Below are 23,098 nucleotides of genomic sequence, written 5' to 3' on the forward strand. Positions count from 1 at the left end.
AGATTTCTTTCTCTTATATTTTTCATCTCAGATGCAGTATTGGTGCATGAAATTTAAAACCTTTTGCTTCCATCTGAAGAACAGGAAAGCCCTATTCTGACAAGGCCAGGCAGTGGGAAGTCTGTGCTGGCAAATGCCAATTCACACCTGTTCACTTCTGTAAATAAGCTTGCAGACCATACCAGGGGACCAATTAAATGAACTAGCCATGTCATTTGCCCATTGTTTTAGTCACTGAGAAGCACTGCAACTCTGTTCCTTGGCAATTAAGTGGGTGTACTTTTTATCAGGGGGCCAATTTAGTAGATTGCACTGGATGATCATACTGTAATATAAAGCATATAGTGCATTAGAGCCAATGTACTTCTTTTATGTGTCTTTCAGTGAACTACATTCTTTTTCATTACAACCAGATGTAAAAATTAACACAATTATTTGCATTAGTAAGTAGATTTCTTTTAAAATGTGTATTATCTGAAAGGATGGTACAGTACATATTATTCTTTATTCAGAAGAAGAAATGAACCCATATGGTCAGGTATTTAATATAATCCTCACTAAAAAACAAAGGCAGAAAATAATTGCTTACATAGCTAAAATAAACTACCTTATCTCATAGGGCACAACTTCAACTGTATCATTACTGACACATTTTTTTTCCTGCAACATTAAGACAAACAAAAACAATTAAATAATAATAGTACAGCTAACATCTACCTTTAAAAACATATTAAAAGAGCTCCAAATTTTTTAAATGGTAAATATGGCAGAAATGTTCAAACAGTGGATTAACAACGGCAAAAAGCGACAAAAGTATTTCATTGCAATCACATTCTGTTAAGTAAAGATTCGATTTTGCATTTCAGTATTAATATTTCTAATAGCAAGTGATCATTTTGCTTTATAAACATTTCTATTTTTGGCACCATTTTGGAACTTTGCTGAAAATTACAGAAATGGAGAATTAAATTAAAGTTTTATCTCTTAACAGCAAACACGGTGTGCCCTTCCCAGCCCCGTGATTTAAGTTGAAATTGAACAGAACCCAAAATGGTCTCTCTTTGATGAGGTACTTCACTCTGTCCAATAGGAAGCATGACCTTTTGGAATGAAGTTAAAAAAAAAAAAGTTCCAGCACGGTCTTGGTGACACAGATGCAGGAATTCCAGTGTTCTTGTTTGGAATGGAAAAAAGCACAGATTTTGCATTCTGCAACTAAATTTCATGGATTCCAATTCCAATACCGTGGTTGTGACTGGTAAGAATTTTTGTTTGTTTCCAATTTGCTGCTGATTTTAGAAGGGCAAGGAATGCACACTTGTCTGATCTTTATCATACACAGTTCCCTAAGGGAGAAGGAAGAGTGGCAACTGGTCATACTCATAATTCCCAATGGAAAATAATTTGCCACACTATTCCCTATAAAAAATCAGGGGTTAAAAAAGGTCTTCTGACTCTAGAATGTTATACAATTCAATCTCTCTCTCTCTCAAAAATCAATAGTTTTATTTCTACCTAGACCCTATGTAACTATTAGACCAATAAGATTAGGGTTAAATAAAGGTTACCCAGTGGATCTCTCAATCAGGAAGATAAGATTGCATCATAATATATAGTCAGGCTCCATAATTAGAGCCACACATGCCCAACCTTGGGGTCTCAATTTCACAGCAAGATAAAAGAAAATCACAGAGAGAGCAGGATGTTCAGTGGCCACATTGCTACACCAGACCATTAAAATGATACATACTCCAAAGGAGCGTGCCTGAACAAGCAGCCTCTGTGTAAACATCGGGAAACTTTTGAGCTATTCAGGGAGTGATGAATCACAAGCCAAGTGAGACCTACCAGTTGGAGATCCAGTCCTCTAAAAGTTAACTCTTAAGGAATGTGAGGTACTAAGTGCTCTGCCACCAACACATCTGAAGTCATTACTAAGGACTTGTGAGTTGGATATACCAATTAGATCTAACCTATCTTAAAGAGTTATGTTGAATTGAATACAAATTTGTTGACTTTAAGGTTTCTGCATAGTGACCAGATGAGGGGGCCAGTTGGAAGTTGTGGTTGGGGTGGTTGAATGAAGTATCCTCTTTTGTGCTGTAATGTCAATTAATTAAAAGGAAAAAAGTTGGAAAATTAGATGGAAAATTGCCATGTTTAGTCATTTTCAAAATGTAAGTAATTTTTTGTTTATTTCCTCTTAAAAAACAATCATATGAAGGTCCTAAATATACTCTGTATCTTAACTTTTTTCTAGTTATGAACCCTTAGCTACACAGACTCCATAATTCACATACTTTTAGAACTTGTAAGGACTACAGGCATCTAACTACCAGATGTATGTTATTCTTGGCATGAATGATTTATTAATATTAAACCATCATCACATTTACACCTGCCCTGGCAATGTTAACCTGTGACTTATCGTCAAGTACTTATGTCTGTATGATAAAGCACCTAATAAGATTTAGTCACTTAGGTGTGGACATTGGCTTTGCTATCCTCGAATTCTTTTATTTAAAATGTCTGGGGGCAGCTGCCAGGAGCCAAGCATTAGATTGTCTTTGGGATTCCTTTACATTTTAACAAAATAAGAGGCACACAGATAAATGAAGACAAAACAATAGAACTGAAAAAAATATCTAGGAACAAGGTAGCTCAATGTTGAATAGCACTTAGAAGGAAAAAAAAAGACTGAAAAAAACCTTCCAATCCTATTCATTGTTATTCAGTTGTTTTGGTCCTGTCTGACTTGTGGCCCCATTTGAGGTTTTTTTGGCAAAAATTTTGCAATTTCCTTCTCCAGATCCTATCAATGGGGCCTCTTTATTCTAATTGTAAGTCTTTGGAGTTCCTATTAATAAGCTTCAGGTTAGATGTATGACACATCCTGAATATCTGGAATTCACTCACTCCTCACTTTTCCCTCTTAAAATACTTTGCTTCTTTGAAGACCTAACTCAGGTACCACCTCATATGGGAAAGCCTTCTTTGACCCTCCCTAATTGGTAAGGTTCTCCCCCTCCTCAAATTAGATTATATTTATCTACTAATTTATATATTACATCCCTGGAATAGAATACAAACTCCTTGAAGGTAGGGATATTTTCTTTCTTCTTCTCTCTTTTTTTTTTTTTTTTTGGTCTTTCTATCCCCAGCACTTAGCACAAAAATTCTTGCTCTTAACAAGCAGTTAATGACAGCTTGTTCAGTCGGAGCATTCATGTCATGCTCAAATTTCATTTTAACGCTGAATTGTTTATTAATTACTTACTTTGATGCCCATTCCTGAAGAGGGGAAGTAGGTCCAGATTTTAAAGGACTCAATGGGAGTCACCTATTTCAGTATTTTTCAAACTATAGGTATGACAGTTCTCAAGATGGTCTCCCAGCTTCCCCTTTTTATGTAGGAAAAATTCCCATCTCTGATACATATCTGCAATGTTTCTTTCTTTTGAGGTAATCCAAAATTGTGACTTGTGGGAAGCAAGGTGTTTTCTGCAACTTCCACATCCAGATCTATGTTTTGAGATCTTTGAGTTTAGTCATCCTTTGAAAGGGAGTAGAGCATGGGAAGGAAATGTTCCCTGACTTAGTTAAGACCAAGAGGGTCATCGAATACCTTATTTGTAATGCCAATTTCTATGGGGCCATTTGGGCCCAAGCGGATTCTTTTTTTTTTTCTTTCTTTTTTTTTTTTTTTTTTGGTGAGGTGATTGGGGTTAAGTGACTTGACCAGGGTCACATAGCTAGTAAGTGTTAAGTGTCTGAGGCCAGATTTGAACAAAGGTCCCTGAATCCAAGGCCAGTGCTCTATCTACTGAGTCACCTAGATGCCCCCCAAGTGGATTCTTGATCAAAAAAGCTATTATTGAGCAAATTGAATGGTTTTAGGATAAAATCAGAATAATCAATAAGACAGCTAAAACTTAGAGGATATATGCCAATTATCTGGTAAGAACAAGGAGAATAGCCTTGGATTACTCTTTCATATGAAGAATTAAGAGCCTCATTAGAAGTACTTATGGCCCACCACTCCTTCTACTCCCTTTGGATTTTGCATGTGAAATGCTAAATAAGATTCCAGAGGTAAGAGAAAAAATACTTTCAACACGCAAAGATCCTAACAAGGCCTTACTTATTATCAGATCTATATATAGCTATGTAGAAAATAGATTATGCATATATATATTCTATAGCAATATTCATTTTCATTTCTTAGTGTCAGGAAGAATAGTCCTTGCAGTTACAAAATTCTAAGAAGTAAAACCACACCCATACACAAGTAATAAAGAAGTCATGTAATTATAAAGACCAGACATGGAGAACATTAAAGAAAATAGAGGATTTTTGGCCCTACTACACTACTCTAATAGGCTCCTAATTGGTCTCACTGGTTCCATTTTCCCCCTCTCCAATACACCCTTCACCCAGCTTGCCAAAATAATCTTCCAAGGCAGTGGTTGAACCATGTTATTTCTCTGCTCAAAAAATGTCAATGGCTCCCCATTGCCTATTGAATGAAATATCAACTCATCAGCCTGTCACAGAAGGCCCTCCATCCACAATTTAACTTTCACCTACATTTCCAGTCTTATTCCATTCTATTCACTAAGAAGAGTTTGAATGGTACTTAGATTTGGATTTTATGCGATTGCTTAAGCCACACCCCATGAAATGCACCGCATCCTCATTTCCATCTTTTAGTCTTCAAGGCCTTAGCTCAGATGCTGTCTCCTCCATGATAAGTCCCCTGTTCTAGTTGTTACTGCTTTCCTGCTCCTCAATTTTCTTTCTACTATATTTGAGTACATGTTGCATTTCTCCCAATAGAATATAAGCTCCTTAATGGGGGGGGGGAACCAACACCTCTTTCATTCGTACCTTTGTAGCCCCAGCATCCAGTGTAGACACTTACACATAGGCAGCTTACTACATTTTCAGTGAATGTTGAATTGAATAAGCATTTATCAAGATCCTGCCATGTGTGAGGGTTTTGAGAAATATAAAGAAAAATAAGAAAGTCCTAGCCTTCCTGGAACTTAAAATCAAGTAGAGTAAATGAGACGTGGATAAAAATGTTTACAATCCAAGGTAAAATGTGAAAGTGGTGAAGGTATAAAATACTATGGTAATTCAGATAATGGGGAAATTACTTGTGACCAGGGAAAGTGTGGAGGAGGTAGCATTGAAAGAAAGATAAGAAATAGGCAGAAATGGGAAGGAAAGATATTTCAGATGGAAGGAATGACAAGAGCAAAGGCACAATCACCCAATCCACTGAGCATTTATCAAGTGCCTGCTATATGCCAAACACTGTGCTAGGTGCTAGGGATACAAATACTCAAGTGAGACAGTTCCTACCCTCAAGGAGCTTACATTTGACTAGAAGTGTTATGGCATGAATGACACAGAAAATATTCAGCCAGGGACTCGAGGTGGAGAAAGAGAGTTTATTACATGTGGGCCCAAGGTGGGGCAGGTCAAACCTCCAACAATGGGCCCCGAGTCTTATAGCCCACCTGGTTATATATAGAAAGAGTAGGCATGATATAGTGGCATCAAATAAGGATGAGGTCAGTAGTCATCAAACAAAGGATGCATAGTGGCACCTAGTGGTTTACTCATCATTACAGAAAAGCAAGATACATAAGGATGGGGTCAGTAGTTATCATACACAGGAGGCCTGTCACTGCAGCTGGGGTACCTCAAGGCCAGAGTTTGTCTGAAACAGACAAGGTCAGAAGGCAGAGATTACCTTTGTAGTTGGGATACAGCAAGACCAGGGCTTGTTTGAGACAGACAAGGTCAGAGACTACGTGTGATTTTCCACATCAGAAGGACACATCATATTCATGGATAAAGATAGGCTATATTAAAAAAAAAAAACAAGCAAGGATTTTGCTAGGGAGGCACTAACAAATAGGAAAACCACTGGACTAGGGAATCAGGAGAATGGATTTCAAATCACAAGCATCCAACTTACTCACTGTATGATTTTAGATAAGCCATTCCATCCCACTGAGCCTCAGTTTCCTTGTCTAAAAAACAAGAGGAATGAACTAGAGGTCCTCTAATATTCTTTCTTGTTCTAAAAGGTCAGTTTGAGCCTAAGGCTGCAAAATAACATTCTCAATGTGAAACATTGAATGCTAGTGTTGTAACTTAAATAGTAGAACCCTTGTAATGTACCTCACCCTGTAAGGTACAAGGTTTTTTGTAAGCATTCATTTTCTCCATCTTCATATATTTCTGGGTCAAATCTATGATCTTATCCATGTAGATTATCCCTTTACAGGCACAGATATCAACCCTGCCAACTCTTCCTCACACTGTATGTGATTATTCTCCATGTTTCTCTGTAAGCCCTTCATAAAGGATCCAGTCAAAGCATTTGAGACCTTCTTCTAGTTCTTTTAAATGAGTGCTAATCTGTCTCCTCACTTCCAGCCCTCTACACCAAGTATTTTGGTAGACAGCTCCAATTGGATGCACCTGTAGGCATCTTGTACTCAACATGTACAGAATGAAAACTCTTTATCTTCCCTTCTAAAACTGCCCCTTTGCAAATTGTTGTATTTCTGTTGAGGACATCACTGTCCTATCAGACACTCAGATTTTCTGCCTTATTATCATGCTCAACTCTTCCCTGTCCCTTATTTGACAAAGCCAACCATCTGTCACCTTTTATTAATTCTACCTCTAAAATATCTCTTGCATCTATTCCATTCTCCTCATTCTTCCCTAGTTCATACCTAATTACCCATTACCTGAACTATTGCAATAACATCCTAAGTGGACTTCTGGCTTTGTCATTTCCTTTTCCATTTGACCCTTTTCAAGCTGCCAAAATAATCAGTTTATATATTGTATTTCTTCCTCACCACCACCATCACCCCCCCTCTTTCCCTGGATGTAATCTCCTTAAGAACAAGGACAGTTTTTCATTTTATCTTTTATCCTCAGGACTTAGCACAGTGCCTTGTAGGTATTTAATAAAGGTTTGTTGTACTGAATTGGATTTTAATATTTTGAGGGTACTAGTGTAGCATTCCAGCTGCCCATCTATCAGAAAGGAAGCATAGTTGAGTGGAGAGAATGCTGTATGTAAGGTCTGAAGATCAAAGTTGGAATCCCAGATCTGACCCTTAGTATCTCTGTAGCAATAGGCAAGTCACTTAAGATCTCTGGGCCTGTTATCCTCACCTGTAAAATAAAGGTAATGATACTTATGCTTGCTACCTCACCAGGTTTTTGGGTGTCTTTGTTTTTATTTTTTAAAGAAAAAAACCATTTATTTCAGGACATATTCTTCCAACTTTAGGGATTGCAAACATTCATCAGGACAAATATGACAGCAAGTAAATGTTTTGCAGAATGGGAGTTAACACAATTCATGATAACATTTCCATCCTGTCCATATATACTGTGGGGGCCAAATTTAATATAGGGAGAGTTAATTGAGTGGCTTACTGTAATATTGGGGTCCCGGAAATAATGATATTTTTGGATATTTCCCCAAAGGAGCCTAACAGCCTCTTTTCCACAAAAGAATCAGGTTTTATTAATGGGAATAAAATAAACAGCAAAGGTGAAATTAATAAAATCAAAGACAAGGGAATAGGGCAAAAGAAATATGGATAACCCCCCTAACTCTAACCTAAGTCTATATAATCCCCAAACTCCCTTCCAGTTCAGCTAATTCAAAAGAGCAGGGCTCCTATGATAACTCACCACCTGGGGTCCGTAGCTTCAATGGGAAACAGCTTTGCAGTTAGGGCCCTCAGGACAAAACTGCTAAGAAAAAACCTTTCTGCCTGCTCCTGCAGCTCACACCACCAGAGAGAAAGTGACTCCAGAAAGAGACTGAGCTCCCCTCAGCGAGCATTTACTACCCTCTCCCAAAAGGGGAGGTCCTTCAAACTGCCTGTGGAGAATGGTTTCTCCTGCTGACATCAGCAGCATAGGTCACTCAGGGCAGGCCAGGTATGGCCCATCCCAATTAGTCAACCACAATACAGATAAATGAATTCCCTATAAAAGACCTGTGCATTAAAATTTCCTTATTTCCAAATGGAGTTATAAGCTTGTTTTGTTAATATTTTAAAATAAAATGTAAACATACCAAGGGCAATTTAAACAGTATTGTCATTTTATTTCCAAGATTTTGAAATAAATGATCAGGCAGAAGAAACAACCATTCTCTCAACTCAAATGCTTTAGGGAACAATTTCCTATTTTTGTTATGTTTAACAGATCAGGTCTAAGGACCCCATGGTCAATGACAACCCCTCAGCCAAGGATGCATAACATCCATCACACATCTGTTTCTGGAACAGCATATGTTTCAAAAGTTACAAATTTCTTTACAAATAAATATAATAACATTACTAATTATAAACCAATTCTAATTAGAAATAGTCTCAAAATATGCCAGAGAATTTCTTGCATATTTTGCTGAGTCTACTCCTGAGGCTTTAAAAATGTCTTCTTAGCTTTAACTGGTTTTATGTTTCCATTTTCATCTTCATCATACTGTGCTTGATTTCTCTTTTTAGCAAACTTCTTTCCAATTGTGCCCACTAAACTTTCATATCTTCTGGCCATTTCTTCATCAGACACATCAGCCTCCATTGTTACATCCTCAGCTTCTTCCTCTTTGTCTTTGGCATTCATTTGGACCATTAATTTCTCAATTTCTGGATTAAACCCTCTGAATGACATTCTTCCATACAAAAGATCTTCACAAAGCATAAAGCTCTGCTCCTCTATTATGAAACTCTCTTTCTCCTTAAGTTCAGGTAAATCCAAGTACCAGTGTTCTTCACTGATTATTTTCTTTTCTTCTTCTTCTAGCTCTTTTTTAGTTTCTGCATCCAATCCCCTTTGCATGAACTTCATCCGCATCAGATTTTTTGATAGTTTGGGTTTAGATGTGGCGGCCATGGCGCTTCCACTAGCCTCCCCTTAAAGTACACGGGAAATCGGGGGGGGGGGGGGGGGGGGGGCGGGGACTCAGTCTGTGTCACTTCTGAGAGTCTTGCACACCTTAAATCACAATGTCACAAACATGAGCTGTTATTATGCTACCTGGCCAGCTTACCACTGTGATGTTTAAAATCTATATTGTGTGATCACGTTAATTAAATTAAAGCTTCTGCTTTAGCACCAGTCTTTGGGCATTAAACATTTATTAAAGCATACAGGTATTAACATGGAGTTCAGAAAGTTAAGAAAAGGCCTATCTAGCCTAGAGTTCCAGCCTGGTCGGGTTCTTCTTCAAGTCCATGAGCCTGCTTCAATCACGAACTCTCTAGCAAACTGATTGTGGAAGCTTTTTATAGGTCCGGAACAGAGGCGGTCCTTACACACTGCTTCAAGCTGATTGGTTGGTGTCTTCCAAATCCATTGGTTCACTGAACTTGAAGGTGTTCTCAAGTTAAGTTCAAAGTCTAGCTTCTGAGAACCATACCTTCTTAAGGGCTAACCAGGTGTGATTACAATCTACTTAACTTTGAAGTAGACTAATCAGCAGTCAATCACTCTCACTTGATACAATCAGTTTAAATTAATCTCCAGGTGGGTCTTTGAGTATCTGCTAAATCCCATTATCTTATCACACCACCTATCATTAGTATCTGTGATGTTTAAAATCTAAATTGTGGTTGCCTTAAATTGGAAGCTTTAGCACCAGTCTTTAGGCATTAAACATTTATTAAAGTGAAGAGGTATTCACAAGGAGTTGAGAAAGTTAAGAAAAAGCCTATCTAGCCTAGAGTTCCAGCCTGGTTGGGTTTTTCCTCAAGTCCTCCTCCACGAGCCTGCTTTAATCAGGAACTCTCCAGCAAGCTGATTGTGGAAGCTTTTTATAGGTCTGGAACAGAGGCGGTCCTTACACACTGCTTCAAGCTGATTGGTTGTCGTCATCCAAATCCATTGGCTTTGAAGGTGTTCTCAAGTTGAGTTCACAGTCTAGCTTCTGAGAACAATACCTTCTTTAAGGGCTAGCCAGGTGTGATTACAATCCAGTTAACTTGAAGTAGGCTAATCAGTAGTCAATCACTCTCACTTGATTCAATCAGTTTAGATTAATCTCCAGTGGGTATTTGAGTATCTGCTAAATCCCATTATTTCATCATATATCCTTGATAATATCTTTTATAACACTGTCTGTATCATTGGGAATGTGCTGAAATCTGCCTACATCTACTGTACAACTTGCAGATGTTTCTTTTAGCCCAAATGGTGCCTTCACCCATTTCCTGACCCTATAAATTAAATCGGGAATTGTCTAACAGCTTGACTTATTTCAATACTTGATGGGTTAATGACATCATTGCTGCTGGCACTCCTTCTCCAAAGATCACAGTTCTTCCCTGGCTTAGAGGATCATCTTTGTGGGCCTGAGTCTAGTTCAACCTATATTATGGAGGCGTTGCCTGAGGACATAATTAGGTAATCTGAAAAGCTTGTGGACAGATACTTTTATTCCCTTGGGAAACTAGTAGAAGCAAGTTATAATCATGTCATCTTGGATATAGTCATCTGGAAGCAGCCTCATTCATTCAGCAAGGATTTATCAAGCCCCTGTGATATGTATACAATGCACGCAACCAAAAAGTTAATGAGGCACAAAGATTTATTTTTTAAAGATTGTCCCTATCCTCAAGGAGTGTACAGTCTTGTAGGGGAGTTGATATAATAGCAACTCTTATTTACTTTAAATTACTTTCTTCAGAACCTGCTAACAAAGTGCAGTTGGTAATGAACATATTTTTAACTCCCCTTTACAGGTAAGAAAACTGAGGTTCAGAAAGTTGAAACAATGTAGCTAAGTTCACACAGTTAATGTCAAAGCCAGGATCTGAATCCAGGAATCTGATTACCAGACTTTGCACTATATTACATTATTCCTCTATAGTATTTATATTAGAATATAATACAAAAATTATAGTTTTTATACATCTCTCTAGCCAGCGTGATGCACTGCCAAGAGCACTGAAATTGGAGTCACAGGCCTTGAACTGGAATCCTATCCTAGTTAGGATATTTAATGTCTATGTTACCTTGGCCAAATCATTTAAACCTCTCTGGACTCAGTTTTTTCCTCTGTAAAATGAGGGGTTTGGACTCTATTTCCGGTTCTAAATCTATCATCTTATGATCTCATAAGATAGAGATGATTTAATGATCTGCATTGATGGAACAAGTGAATGACTGAAGAAAGCATTTATTAAGGCTTAATAAATAAGTGCTTACAATGTGCAAAGCACTGTGCTAAGCAGTGGAAATTCAAACAGGAAAGTAAGATAGTGCTGGCTCTCAAGGAGCTCACATTTTGATAGGAGAGACAATACATATGGAAGGTTTTAGTTGCAAATTCAGATGGAAAGGTTCTGTGGGGCTTAGAATACAGTGGCAAAGCAGATGGTAATGCTTCTTTTATAATGTCATTTTCACTAATTAAATCATATCAGTTTCTGATGTCAACCATTTGACAATGACAAGAACTTTCTTTTCTGGGTCTTTAATAGATATGTTTGTAGCACCTGCAGGAGCAGTTGCTAGGCTGCATCTCCAGGAGGATGAATCATTTCTGGGATAAATCTCCCTAGAATTATGGGTAAGGGCACTGGGCTGGAAGCATTGTTATTCCAAAGGCTCTTGGGAGTAGAGATTCCTAGGCTGTCTCCATTAAGGGGTAAGGGGAGATGATGGTCAATTAGAAAACTATTTGAGGCAGATCTTGAAGATGCTACATGATATATTGGAAAAAGTATTACATTTAGAGTTAGAGAACCTAGATTCACAGCCCAGCTTTTCTACTTATCAGTTGTAGAAACTTATAAGTCACTTAAACCTCTTAGGGCTTCAGTTCCCTCATCTGTAAAATGAGAAGATTGTACTACATGTGCTTGTGGCGTATAAAATTATATGCCGTCACTTTATTTCTGTCCCAAGTTTAGGGAAAATTAGCTGGGGTTTCTAAATATGTTTGTTACTTATAAATTAGAAGCTTTAGCACCAGTTTGGGGCATTAAGCATTTATTAAAGTATATTGGATATTAGTAAAAAGAGGATACCTGGGTCAGAAAGTTAAGAAAAGGCCTAACTAGCCTAGAGGAGAAAATAGATCTCTACCTGGCCTTTTTCTTCCTCCAAGTCCTCTCCCACCAAGAGTGCCTCCAAGAGTCTAACTGAGAGCAACTGAGTGTGGAAGCTTTTTATTTGTCTGGAGGAGAGGCGGTCCTTCCACACTGCTTCAAGATAATTGCCTAGCATCAACCAAATCCATTACTTCACTGGACTTGAGGGTGGTCCCATGATGAGGTCAGAGTTAACATCCTCTGATAATTCACCCTCTTGAGGGCCAGGTAGGTGTGCTTTTAATTGAATTAACTTTAAGTGAGTTATACAGAGAAGTCAGTCAATCCAATCAATCTTAATCTAATCAATCCCCTGGGGGAAGGGGGGGGCGGCTTTGGGCTGTTCCCAAAACCCTACTATTTTTTCACATGCTCTAAAGTTTCTTTCAACTCTCCTTCTACCATGCTTGGAAGAATGGGTGGGATTAGGGATAGGCTGGAGAGAAAGTGTAAAGGAAGGCATCATCATAGTAAGTGGGATAAAAAAAGTCAAGGGTAGCCAGGTGACAGAGTGGATAAAGCACCGGCCCTGGATTCAGGAGTACCTGAGTTCAAATCTGGCCTCAGACATTTCACACTTACTAGCTGTGTGACCCTGGGCAAGTAAGTCACTTAACCCCCATTGCCCCACAAAAACAAAAACAAAACAAAACAAAACAGACACTTACTAGTTGTGTGAGCCTGGGCAAATCACTTAACACTGCTTGCCTTAGAAAAAGGATAAACAAAGGTTCAGTGGCAGAAAAGTAAGGGATGTCTTTATGGAAAAGAAACAGTCCAGTTTAACTCAAGTGTAGCATACTTAAAGGAAATAATAGTTTGAGGCACAAAGGCAGATGGGAACCAGATTGTGAAGGGCCTTACATGTCATGCTAAGGACTTGGGCCCTTATTTACTAGAAAGGGGAAACCATTGAAGGCACTAAAACATGTGGATGGCTACTCTCAAGCTATACCCCCTGCCTCCCTATGATAATAAATTACAGTGCACAGTGTTCTGAGATGAAGTCAATGGCTGTTTTGTACTATAATTGGTTTGAGTGATGAAATAAATGAGACCCTAAGTACAGTTCTGGTATATCCACAGCCATATAAAACTGCTCGCACATATCTTTGTGCCTAGCAGAGTACCTGGCACACAGAAAGTACTTCTTAAATGTTGATTGATTGATTGATTGATTGATTGATTGATTGATTGGAAGCTCTAAAATGAGATATAGCAAATATTAGTGAGCCATTCTTTGGCCAGGAGTCATTTTCAAAGAAATCTCCAAAGGCCCAGAGATGAGTTTCAGGGCACTAGGGGACATGGACTAATTTAGTGCTGACAGTATTTTGCCATCTTTTCCAAAAGCAAAGTTCTATGAGCTGCTGTAATACAAATTTTGTTTAGAATAAAAGTACTAAGGAGAACTTTGAAGTTTTATTTTCTAGATGATGCAACTTAGACCTAGAGAGGGTGTTTTTAGGCCAACAGAAGATGAGCACTATGCATATAAGTTCACTTGCAATCCAATTTCCACTGGACCGAGGAACATTGCATTTGAAATCATAGCACTCGGGGTTCAAATATTGACTCTGCCACGTACTATCTTAGGTAAGACTTCATATTTGAGGATTTTGTTTCCTCAAGGGTTAAACTGACAGGGTTGGACTAGATGACCTTAAAAGTCTCTTCTATTCCTAAATGTATAATCACATTATCCTCCCACAAACACAAAGAACAAGATCATATATCTGTTGGCACCTTTTACCTAGCCAACCCCGTCTCTCTTTACTCACTGTTATATATCTGCTCCTGTCAGCCTGGTGTCTTCACTGTCACCTGATCAGACTGAGCTCATTCCTTCTCTCCTCCCTCCCCACCCCTCTCCCCTGTCCAAATCCTTTTTGGCCATCTCAGATGTCTGGTGGGCACTTCCTCCTTACCTCTCTGATCCTAATATGAGTTTTTAATCTTCCTTTAAGATGTACCTCAAACACTAATTTTTTTTTATAAAGCATTTCCTAATCTTTCCTACTTCTAGAGCTCTTCCTCCCAAACTACTTGGTGTTTAACTACTTTGTATTTATTTGTATTTATTAACTTTATATGTATGTTGAACATATTTTTATATATACTTGTTCTCCCATTAGAACTTAAAACCTTTGCAAGGAAGAATTATTTTATTCTTTGTACTTGGACCTGGTACATAGTAGCTTCTTCTTCTTTTTTTTTTTTTTAAGTGAGGCAATTGGGGTTAAGTGACTTGCCCAGGGTCACACAGCTAGTAAGTGTTAAGTGTCTGAGGCCGGATTTGAATTCAGGTACTCCTGACTCCCGGGCTGGTGCTCTATCCACTTCACCACCTAGCTGCCCCTCATAGTAGCTTCTTAAATACTTGTCGATTGATTGACTGGTTCCGTTAGGGCTTAGTTCATCCCCCCATCTCCTCCGGGAAGAAATTTCCTTACTACTCCAGCCCACACTAATCTATGTCTTCTCCAGAATGCAGACGATGTGTGGCTCAGTGGATAGAGCACTTGGCCTGGTGTCGGGAAGACCCGAATTCAAATCTGGTCTCAGATACTTACTAGTTTTGTGATTCTGGGCAAGTCACTTAATCTTTGTTTGCCTTAATTCAAAGGAGTAGGAAATAGCAAACCACTCCAGTATGTTTGCCAAGAAAACCCCATGGACAGTATGGTCCATGGGGTCATGAAGAGTCAGACATGACTGAACAACAACAACAAAATCTCCAGAATGCTTGGTCATTTAAGAGTCCTCATGCTCTAATTTGGGACTTGATTACTATAAAGGGTATCTTGTATCATTGTTTACTTGTTTCACATGCTGTGCGCTTGCTTTGGTTTCCCCCACAGCACCAAGCACATAACAGCCAGTACTCGGACAACATTTCTGATCAGTAATGAAAGAACCTGCAATGGGAAAGGGGGAAATGTAGACTTCCCATTAGAATGATTATGACACAGAGGAGTATCTGAGAGAAGCACAGCCAGAACAGGAGAGTGGATAACTCCTGAGAAAAGGTTTACAAGAATGAAAACCAAATGAATGAAAGCATATAGGTCAGGCATAGAATCCAATCCCTCACAACTCAAGTGCAAACAGAGTGTAATCATGCTGGGGTTTTCTTGGGTTTCAGGTTTTGGGCCCTTTGGACGTCACCCTGTTAATTCTAGCTGAGAAGCAGTGAAGGTAAGAACAATCTGAACACAAAACAACCAGAGTCACATGCTTGGGGCAAAGCCGATGCCTTCCGGTTCTCCTGAGAAACGGCTCTCTGTGGCCCTTAGCCCAGTGAGCTTGCTTTTGTAACATAATCCAAAGAGGGAAGGAAGGAAAACACAAGCTTGTGCCGTTCTGACGGAGTGAAAAATGAGAACTCCTTTACTCTTTATTCCTTTCAAAGTGATTCTCCCACACTTCTTATGAGTTAATAGCATTAACTCATGTTGATTCAGCACTTGACAGTTTATAGATGAGTTATATGCAGTATCTTATTGGATTCCTACAACAGTAGTGGTATTAGCTTCCTCATTTTACAAAATGGGAAACTGAGGCATAGGGAAGGTAAATGACTTGCCCAAAGTTACATAGCTCTTAAATAACAGAGCTTGGACATTATCTAAGGTCCCCTGACTCCACATCCATTGCTCTTCTAATTCATACTGCTTCTCTGAATCTGTTTCACATAATAGCTTTTTCTTTTGTCATAAACAAACAAGATTAATAAGATACACAGGGAATGGAATATGATTGAAATCAAGAAAAAGAAAACATTTTTTTTTTACATGAAAAGGATTTTCTAGGTGACATGGCCAAGATGGTGAATTAAATATTTTCTCGAAACCCCACTAACTCTGACAAAACAAAAACAAAACACAAAAACCCAGAAGAGGAATTGTGTGGCAGATGTAATTAAAGCTGAATTTACAGGATTACAAAAAAAGGGGGAACCCTTATGAAGTAAAATCTTTATGAATTAACTAATACTGGAGTTATTTTTAAGCCACTCTCTCAGCACCCTTCCCCCATAATCCTCCACATAAGGCCAAGTAAGGGTTTGTGCCTGGGGCAAATATTAGAGTCTCTTACTGCTGCAAAGGAGCACACCTTGCCCCTTATAATAGGGATTGATTCTACCCTGTCATATGTGGCAGGAGAGAAAAGTGTGCTGCCTTCTGTTTAAGATGGCCCTAGATTAGGAACTTGCTGGGCTGCAGAGAATCTATCTGGAAAGCCCTCCCTGTCCTATTCCAACCCTGACAAAAGTGGCAGAGTACAGTTCCTGGCACTTAATAAGTACTTAATAAATGCTTGTCAACTTGACTTGACATTCAGCCCAGCCAAAAAAGGAAAAGAATGAGAGCCAAGGGAAGAGGTTAGGCAGTTCACCAGCATGAATGGCTACACCAGAACTGAATGAAAGGGGACTGAAATCCATCTGGGGCCAATCCAATCTGCCCCAGATGATACTCACAGCAGGGACCAAAGTTAATGAAACATAAATCTCCTAACATACAAGAAGGCTGAGGCAACTTCACAGTTCAGCCCTAGAATTATACCTGTTGGGAAACAAAGGAGAATTAAAAAGCAAGTGATAGGAGAATCTAAGGGAAAGAAAGCTGAAAAATAAATATTTCAGGAGGAAAGAAAACACAACAAAAATCTAGAGGACAAAGATAAATCAACATAGGAGTCTAAAAACTAGAAAGATGAGTACTAAACCCTCAAAGAGATTACAAAGCTTTCTTAATGTAACCTTGCCTGACATCTATAAAGAGCCTGGGTTTTGTGTCCATTCTATGCTTATGAAATGATTATGCATATGGTCCCAGTTAGACAGCAAAACTCTATGACAATGGGATGGAATTTTAGTTTCCAATTCTATACTAAGAAAGCCCCACATCCCACAACCCACCTTTCTTGAGTGGTTCACCATGCTCTCCTACACCCTCATGAGGCAAAGGACACCAGGAAACTTAAAGAAAAGATCAGTCACAGCTGTTTATAAAACTAGTATTAATAATCTGGCAAATGTAGCCCTCTATCAGTTTGGTTTTTTTTTTTAAGTAGAAGGTAAGGACAGGATAGGGACCACACTTCCTTCCTGTGAGGTTTCCCCTCAGCATTCTTGCTACTGAAATCAGTGTGGGCTACTGGAATGAGTGTGGACAACAGCCTCACCCCATCCCACAAGTCACATAATTCTTGGCACACTCACAGTTCTGAGGGAAAAAGGTGTGGGGTGTCTTAGTCACTGGATTCCATAATTGTGCTGCTGAAATCAATTGCCTTTCTCTCCTCCACCCTCCTCCTGTCCCTATGTTCTGCCATCAAAAATTATACCCATCTTGAAAGTCTGATCTTATTAGTTTCTTCTCTTCCCAAACTGGCAAGGACTACAAATCCCAGAGGGCTTTGAGGTCAACCTACTCCTGTGGTTACATTAATAAATATTACACCAGGGGGCAGCTAGGTGGCGCAGTGGATAAAGCACCAGCCCTGGATTTAGGAGGACCTGAGTTCAAATCTGGCCTCAGACACTTGATACGTACTAGCTGTGTGACCCTGGGGAAGTCACAACCCTCATTGCCCCTCAATAAAAAAAAAAACAAGAACAAAAACAAATAAATATTACACCAACAAAGGAAAACTAACTGAGCCTGATAAGACACAGAATCCTGTGAACTCTTAAGAGAACATAAAACTACAACATGAAATGCCATAAGGGTTCAAAATAGAAATGAAATCCATCATAAAAGAAAATGAGAATATTACTCTCAATGCAGAAATAAAAAGCCTCAATTAACAAATTGGGGTGGAGGGAGGGAAGAAGCCATAGTTGAGAGTTCCTTCAAAGAAAAAAAAAAGAGAAAATTATTTGGGATACAAAAATACAGAAGTAGAGAAAAATCTCGCATAAGAGAAGCAAAAGATAACATTAAAAAGGACACATAATCTCTATTTGAGTCATAGGTACTGACCTTGAAGAAGAGGTGTGCAAGACAGTTTAAAATTCATAGGTCTTCCAGAAGAACATAAAAAATTTTTTTTAAATCTAAACAACACAGGGCAGGAAATAAATAAGAAAACTAGAGTTTCTGAATACAGAAATCAAAATACCAGTTGAAATAATATGTAGATCACCTCTAAGAAGAAGAAAAAATCCCTACACTTCAAACACTAAGACAAATGGTTAAATTTAACAATTCTAATAACAGATAACAAATTCCACAAGGATCCCAGGGAAAGGCATTCAAATATTAAGATAAGATCATTTGAATTATACAGGATTATTCCTCTCCCAAGAGAAACCACAAGGAGTTCAAGCTACAACCAGAAATGACCATCTGACAACCTAAGCCTCATCATCCTCATAAAAAAGGGACATGTTACCCCCTCACCCCATACAATTCCAGTGGTTCCCTATTGTTGATTGACCTTCATTTTCTAAGAGGACCATGACATGTCATGAGTTACAAAAAACTGTGCAAGGTCACCAACCTCACTTTCTCCTCCAGAGCCATCTGGGTCCAGTGGCTCCCTATAACCTCCAGGAGCAAATACAAAATTCTCCCTTTGGCATTTAAAATCCTTTATAATCTAGCCCTTCTTACTTTTCCAATCTTCTTGCACTTTATACTTCAACTGGTACTCTTTGATCCAATGACAGCAACCTCCTTGCTGTTCCTCTAAAAAGACACTCTATTTCTGGGCTCCAAACATTTTCTCTGACTCTTCCCCCTACAGGGAAATCTCCTCATCTCTCACTACTGACTTCCATGGCTTTGTTTAAGCAGCTAGGTGGTACAGTGGATTAGAGCACTAGCCCTGGAGTCAAGAGGAGCTGAGTTCAAATCTCACCTCAGACACTTACTAGCAGTGTGACCCTGGGCAAGTCACTTAACCCCAATTGCCTTAAACATGCAGGGCCATCTCCAGTCATTCCGATGTATATTTTGCCACTGGACCCAGATGGCTTTAGAGGAGAAAGTAAGACTGGTGACTTTGCACAGCCCTCCCTCACTTAAATGCAATTCAGTGCAAATCATGACATCACCCTTGTGTCAAGATAATGGAATGTGATAGATGAGATTTAGCAGATACTCCGGGGCCCACCTGGAGATTAATTTAAACTGATTGGATTGCATAAGGCAACTGACTCCTGAATGGATTACTGGCTGACTTCTAGTTAAGCACATCTGGCTGATACTTAAGGGTACTTAAGAAAGCATGGTTCTCAGAAGCTGAAAAAACTTTGAACTTTGAATTTGAAGGACACTAGCCAGTCAGCTTGAAGAGCCTCCCATTTCTGGGAGGGGAACATGAAGCAGTAAGGAGATGCTGGCCAAGCTGTTCGCTCTCTTTTTGGCTGTGAGAGATTGGCGTGGTGGCAGTTGACTTCAGAAGTGGGAGTTTAGGAAGTTTAGGATTGCCAGGTTATAGGAAATCTGTTTTCAATCTTTCTCTTTCTTTTACTATCTTTCAATAAACCCTTAAAAAACCTAAACTTGTTTATCAGTGATTTTAGTCAGTTCCGCCCCCCCCACCCCCCATCAAACTGGGGGGACAGATTAGAACCCACATTTAGAATTTTAAATTACACACCCTGATGTCATGGTCCTCTTCAGAATGAAGGACAAACAACAAGAAGTCCCAACTAAAATTCCATCTTCTACAGAAAAATTTCCCCAATCCCTCTTAATTCTAAGTGCCTTCCCTCTTTTGATTGTTTTCCATATAGCTTGTTTGCACATATTTATTTGCTCATTGTTACCCTCTCCAATTAATTATGATCTCTTGTAAGGGTAGGGAGGGTCTTTTGTCTCTTTTGTGTTCCTAAAACTTAGCACTGTGCCAGACACATAGTAGGTGCTTTATAAATGTTTATTAACTCACTTAGACTTTTAACCCCTACAAAGGAGTTGGGTGGGAGTGTCTCATATCTCTCTTTTCTAGCCTTTATAATTTTATAATATTTGCTTCTGTTTGTGTGGGCGTGTCCCTCATATTAGCCAATTTGATTGGTTAGGGATGGTATCTCAGAATTGTTTTAATTTTTATTTCTCTAATCAAAAGTGATTTTGAGCATTTTTTCATGGCTATAGATAGCTTTGATTACTTTGTCTGAATACTGCCTGTTTAAATCCTTTGACCATTTTTCAATTAGAGAATGACTTTTGTTTTTATTCTCTATTTTAAAAATGAGGCCTTTATCAGAGATACTTGCTCTAAATTTATTTTTCACAGTTATGATTACTAACTGTTTCTATTCACCCTATTTTTCCTCTTGTTGATCCTACATTTTTTCTTCTTTCACCCCATCCATCCTCAAAAGTATTTTGCTTCTTACTACCACCTCTTCCAATCTGCTTCCCTTCTATCAGCCTCACTACCTACCCTCACCTCCATCCTTTCCCTCTCCTACTTTCCTGTAGGGCTAGATAGATTTCTATACCCAACTGAGTGTCTATCTTATTCCTTCTTTTAGCCAGTTCCAATGAGAATAAGGTTTGTGTTCCCAACTACTTCTCCCATTTTCTCCTCCACTGTAAAAACTCTTTCATTCCTTCTTTACGTGAGATAATTTATCCAATTCTACCACTCCCTTCCCTCTTCTCCCAGTGTATTTCTCAATTTCACGCCTTAATTTTATTTTTTTAGATATCACCCAATCATATTCAACTCACACCCACATGCCCTCTGTCTATCTGTACTTCTCTAACTGCCCTAATAATGAGAAAGTTCTTAGGAATATCATCTTCCCATGGTGGAATGTAAACAGTTTAATCTTATTGAATTCCTTTATGATTTCTCTTTCCTGTTTACCTTTTTATGCTTCTCTTGAGTTTTGTATTTGGAAGTCAAATTTTCTATTCAACAATGGTCTTTTCATCGGGAATGAATGTGCATTTCTTCCCTCTACCCTCTGCCCCCAAAGAATTATACTCAGTTTTGATGGATAGTTGATTCTTGGTTGTAACCCTTACTGCTCTGCCCTCTGGAATAGTCTATTCAAAACTCTTCAATCCTTTAATGTAGAAGCTACCAAATCTTTTGTTTTCCTGACTGTGGTTCCATGATATTTGAATTGTTTCTTTTTTATTTATTTGTTTGTTTGTTTATTTGCTTACTTATTTATTTACTTGCTTATTTATTTATTTAAAGTTTTGAGTTCCAAATTCCATCCGTCTCTCATTCCCCCCCTCCCCAAGGTTGCAAGCAATCAGTATAGGTTATGCATGTGCGATTATGTAAAACATTACCATATTAGTTATTTTACATAAAAAGACAAGTAAAAAAAAAGAGAAAGCTCAAAATAGTATGCTTTAGTCTGTTTTCAATCAACATCAGTTCTTTCTCTGGAGGTGGATAGTATGCTTCATCATTAGTACTTTGGGATTGTCTTAGAACATTGTATTGCTGAGAGTAGTTAAGTCATTCACAATTGCTCATAGAGCAATAATGCTGTCACTGTGCACGGTGCTAATCTGGTTCTGCTCACTTCACCATACATCAGTTCATATGAATATTTCCAGGTTTTTCTGAAATCATCCTGCTTGTCATTTCTTAAAGCATAATAATATTCCATTACAATCATATACCACAGCCTGTTCAGTCATTCCCCAATTGATGGACATTCCTTAATTTCCAATTCTTAGCCACCACAAAAAGTTGTCATAAATATTTTTGTACATTTTTTTCTTTTCTCTTTTTCACAGTTACTATTAACTGTTTCCCTCCATCCTATTCCCTTTCCCATGATATTTACTCTATTATCTATCTTCTTTTACCATATCCCTCCTCAAAAGGGATTTTCTTCTGACTGCTTCCTTCCCCAATCTGCCCTCCCTTCTTTTACCCTTCCCTCCTTAATCCCTTTCCCTCCTATTTTCCTGCAGGGTTAAATAGATTACTCCACCCAATTGAGTTTGTATGTTATTCCATCCTTGAGCCAGTTCTGATGAGATTAAGGTCTTTGATCCTATTCTGATGAATGTAAGGTTCATTCACTGCCCTACTCCTCCTCCATGTCTCTGCCTACTCCATATGCCATTTCCTGTTTCTTTCATGAGGAATTTCACCCCATTCTACCTCTTCCCTTCCCCCTCCCCCAATGCAATCCTCTAACCCCTCAATTTTACCCTAAAGATCTCATCACGGGGCAGCTAAGTGACACAATGGACAAAGAACCCACCCTGGACCCATCATATCTGAGCCCAAATCCGGCCCCAATCAAAAGACACCACCCACTGCTTGACCCCAGACATATCACACAACTCCAACCACCCTACAAAAAAAGGTAAACAAAAAATTAATACTTTACAGATATCATCCCTTCATAATCAATTCCCACCTGTGCCCTCTGTCTAAATTTATTTCTATTATCTTCCCTAATACTGAGAAAGTTCTTATGAGTTGGACGTATCATCTTCCCATATAGGAATGTAGACAGTTTAACCTTTTAACATCCCTCTTAATTTCTTTTTTCCTGTTTACCTTTTTATGCTTGTATTTGAAAGTCAAATTTTCTATTCAGTTCAGGTCTTTTCATCACAAATGCCTGAAAAGTCCTCTTTTTCATTGAAGTCCCATTTTTCTCTCTGAAGGATTATGATCAGTTTTACTACATAGGTGATTCTTGGTGTAATCCCAATTCCTTTGCCCTCTGGAATATCATATTCCATGCCCTCTGATCCTTTAATGTAGAAGCTGCTAGATCTTGTTCTATCCTGACTGTGGCTCCACAGTACTTAAATTATTTCATTTTGGCTGCTTACAATATTTTTTCCTTGACCTGGGAGTTCTGGAATTTGGCTTTAATATTCCTGGGGGTTTTCATTTTGAGAACTCTTTCAGGAGATAATCTGTGGATTCTTTTGATTTCTATTTTATTCTCTGAATCTAGAATATCAGAGCAGTTTTCTTTTATAATTTCTTGA

At 38.6% G+C, this 23,098-nt stretch overlaps 2 protein-coding genes across 3 annotated transcripts in view; one reads left to right on the plus strand and one right to left on the minus strand.

Annotated features, from left to right (window-relative positions):
• The first annotated feature begins 1,755 nt into the window (after window positions 1–1,755).
• The window catches only part of PGPEP1L (pyroglutamyl-peptidase I like), an 89,829-nt gene continuing 68,486 nt past the window's right edge, over window positions 1,756–23,098 (plus strand). For both annotated transcript variants that reach the window (XM_043982686.1, XM_043982685.1), the window contains exons 1-2: window positions 1,756–1,944; window positions 15,295–15,347. The gene's annotated coding sequence lies outside the window, so the exon portion shown is untranslated. The remainder of the gene's footprint in view (window positions 1,945–15,294; window positions 15,348–23,098) is intronic.
• LOC122740464 (M-phase phosphoprotein 6-like) lies at window positions 8,467–8,949 on the minus strand. The gene has a single exon (XM_043982687.1). It carries the CDS (start codon window positions 8,947–8,949, stop codon window positions 8,467–8,469), a length of 483 nt encoding a protein of 160 aa, XP_043838622.1.

Source organism: Dromiciops gliroides, chromosome 2 (genome assembly GCF_019393635.1).
Source record: "Dromiciops gliroides isolate mDroGli1 chromosome 2, mDroGli1.pri, whole genome shotgun sequence".
Taxonomy (NCBI): domain Eukaryota; kingdom Metazoa; phylum Chordata; class Mammalia; order Microbiotheria; family Microbiotheriidae; genus Dromiciops; species Dromiciops gliroides.

What these genes read in the sequence shown, in the direction of transcription:
- LOC122740464 (XM_043982687.1), bottom strand. Translation starts at nt 8,949, where the DNA reads ATGGCCGCCACATCTAAACCCAAACTATCAAAAAATCTGATGCGGATG.